Source organism: Dermacentor silvarum, chromosome 2 (assembly GCF_013339745.2).
Source record: "Dermacentor silvarum isolate Dsil-2018 chromosome 2, BIME_Dsil_1.4, whole genome shotgun sequence".
Taxonomy (NCBI): domain Eukaryota; kingdom Metazoa; phylum Arthropoda; class Arachnida; order Ixodida; family Ixodidae; genus Dermacentor; species Dermacentor silvarum.
Window position 1 is genome coordinate 29,238,489 of NC_051155.1, and position 2,947 is coordinate 29,241,435.

The window sequence follows — 2,947 nt, forward strand, 5'->3', positions numbered from 1 at the left end:
GACAGGATGAGCAGGGACTTCGATGTATTTTTCTTTTACAGGATGACGGTATATATGGTTACAATTTAATACGCATGAAAAATTAGATACAACAGACATGCATTTATACAAGCAGAAGGAGCAATCAAACAAATTGATACTTTTGTCTATGTTACGTGGCATCCCCGTGTGGCATTCATAAAGTGTACCCCTTTTCTTGATAAGAAAACAGAACATTATTGTGCATATTGTGTAGCGCTCCATTTTAGCGGTTTCTTATCTTCTTGTGAGCCTGTTTCCACTTCTGCCAACAATTAGTTAATCTGCTACCATGAGTTATCAACTAGTCTTAACCAACTTTCTGTGGAACGATCAGAAAGGCTGCTAGCGCTAGGTCCTTAAATTACAAAGTCCCGGACAAGTGTGGAGTGACTTTAGAATTTTCAGTAAACGCTGCAGATGCAGCTCGTTCTTTCTTTAGACTCCTGCTTTCCTCGGCAATCAATGATTATCAGTATGTATATAATCGGCAGTATTGATCGAAATTAAGCCAACGAGAATTGTGAGATAACAATAAAGAAACACTGGCCGAAGAAAATTACGTATCGAGTAGCACAACGTATGCTACAGAAAGTGCTTCTAACTACGAAAATTGCTTATCTCCATCTCTCTGCGATAAGTAAGCCGTAATGCCACGGTGGCTCGTTAGATGTCATGCATGTCTGCAACAACTGCACGTGCTTTGCAGGCACCCGAGTTTCAATATAAGTTTCAACGCAGTGAGTTGAAAACAATACGCAGATACAGCTGAAGAGATTACAAATGCCACAGCACTTTTTTTGCGGGAATTCTGAGCAGCGTATACAGTGCAATGCCGAACAAAACGCTGACACACAAAACAGGTGTCGCGGCCCCTTCACAACTCAATCTGCTGCTAAGGCGTTTTTAAAACGCCACGCAGAAATCCCAGAAACTTGCTCAGCTCACACGGGTTTTCTGTCTTGTTCATGGGAACAAGACAAGGCTCTTCCTGGGTGCGGTACAGGATTCGCACACAGTCCTTGTGGCCGTCCTTATACACCTCAATCAGAATGCTGGCACAAAAGCAAGGTCGGCCATCGTGTGATGAATCGAGGAGCTTGAGCACCGAAAACACGCTCGTGTCTGACATGGAGAAGACGTGCATCTTGTCGGGCCGTTCTACGCGCTTCTCGAATTTGATCGTGAGGGTGTCCAGCACCCGGCCCAGCACGTAACCCGCGAACGGCCGCTCGTAACCCACGAGCGACCGCACAAACACCCTCCGGTCCGCCCACAGCAAGTCGTCCCACATGGACTTGGCCCAGTCCGGCACAGGGTTCCCGTTGAGCACATGGGTCACCAGGCTGTCCATCACGAGGAACTTGTCTCCATTGTTCTGCCACGGTGCCCCCGTCTTCTCCGCGACGAAGGCGACCAGGTCTCCCAGCGTGGAGAAGTCGCCTCGACCCGGCTCTTTAAGCACCTTGTCCATGTTGTCGTTCACGCTGCCGAGAAACGGCACGCCGTAACGCGTCGGGTCGGCGATGGGCGTTGCCGCGGGCACACCCAGGCCACGCAGGGTCTCTCTCACGCTGTCACGACACCGATCCAGACCGACATGGGTGGCCAGTACTTGACCGGGCTTGTCCGAGGCCCCCATAAACACTTTGTACCGGTCCCGCAGGAACTGGCCTAGTCTGAATGTCTGCTCACGACCTTTCGCGGTGAGCTGGCCGTAGTCGACGGGTTCGTTCTTGGGCAAGTTCCGGCAGCGCATGACGGGAGTCCGTTGGCCATGCCGGCTAATAACAAAGACGTAGAACAGGTTGTCGGGTGGCACCTGACCCTGCTTCGGAGCCGTGAAAGCTGATGCTGACATTGTCGCTGGTTGCTGATGTAGATCCTTGGGAAATACTGGCAAGGTTAATTTCCTTTGTAGTTGTTGTTGTTGTTTGCTTGCTTGCTTGATCCTCGTTCCTCATCGTCTTCTTCTACGGAGCCGATGCCCTGTTTCCTTTCGGAAGTATTAGATGCAGCGATATACTCAGATGTGCTTCAAAACGATGAAGCGCAGTGCCTGTTCATTCTATGCCATCTCGCTACAGGCCCATAGCCCATTTTTGGCGCAATGAACTAAATGTTTAAGAAAATAATTTGTAATTATATAAAATACTAAAAACAAGCATAACATATGATCACTTCCCACCAGCATAGCTTTATACCTCTTAGATGAACTTTTACCACAGTCTTGGTTCTCACCAGCTTTCCACAATAATGGAGTCGCGGACGTGGTATTCCTAGACATCAAAGAAGCGTTAGATGTAGTGTACGACAGTAACACTAGATGGCAGCACTGCATCCGCGGCTATAGAAGGGTTCAATAAATGCTGTTGGGCACTTACTTGCCCGCCCGGAGAGTTGGCTGATGTGTCATTCGCTCGCTCGACATTAGACACGGTTGTTAATGACTAGAGCCGCGCATCAGATTTTTAGTCACAGAAAATGCTTTTAGGGGGCCTATATATTATAGCATAAAAAGGTGCATTTTAGGCATATATAGGTACTTAACCGTGCGGTTTAGGCAAATATAGGCGTTAATATTGATAGCTTCCCGAGTAGCATTTACAATGCATTGCGATTTTATAATGCAGAAATATATAGTCTGGTACATCACATTTCATGGCAACTTTTTTTTTAGACAAAAGAGCATAATGCGCAACATTGTGCCCATTTATATCAGCTTACACGAAGAAAAAGAGCGCTGAACGTCCACTGTTGCGACAGTCGAAGTCCGACCTCTGCCACCACTGTTGCGAAAGACGATGGTCCGAGCGGCCACGAAGATTCCATGTATGGTGCCGTGCCAGGTGCCAAGAGGAGGAGATATCCAGGGAGATTAGAAAACTGTTTTATATACAAATGTACATATGGTATTTTACAAGAAGGG

General features: G+C 47.5%; 1 protein-coding gene across 1 annotated transcript; it reads right to left on the reverse strand.

Annotated features, from left to right (window-relative positions):
* Positions 1 to 913: 913 nt before the first annotated feature.
* LOC119439950 (testicular acid phosphatase-like) lies at positions 914 to 1,879 on the reverse strand. Its single transcript, XM_037704911.2, has one exon. It carries the CDS (start codon positions 1,877 to 1,879, stop codon positions 914 to 916), a length of 966 nt encoding a protein of 321 aa, XP_037560839.1.
* Between the last annotated feature and the right edge of the window lie 1,068 nt (positions 1,880 to 2,947).

Bases quoted from the DNA above. Each gene is read 5' to 3' on its own strand.
- LOC119439950 (XM_037704911.2), bottom strand. From the start codon at position 1,879: ATGTCAGCATCAGCTTTCACGGCTCCGAAGCAGGGTCAGGTGCCACCC.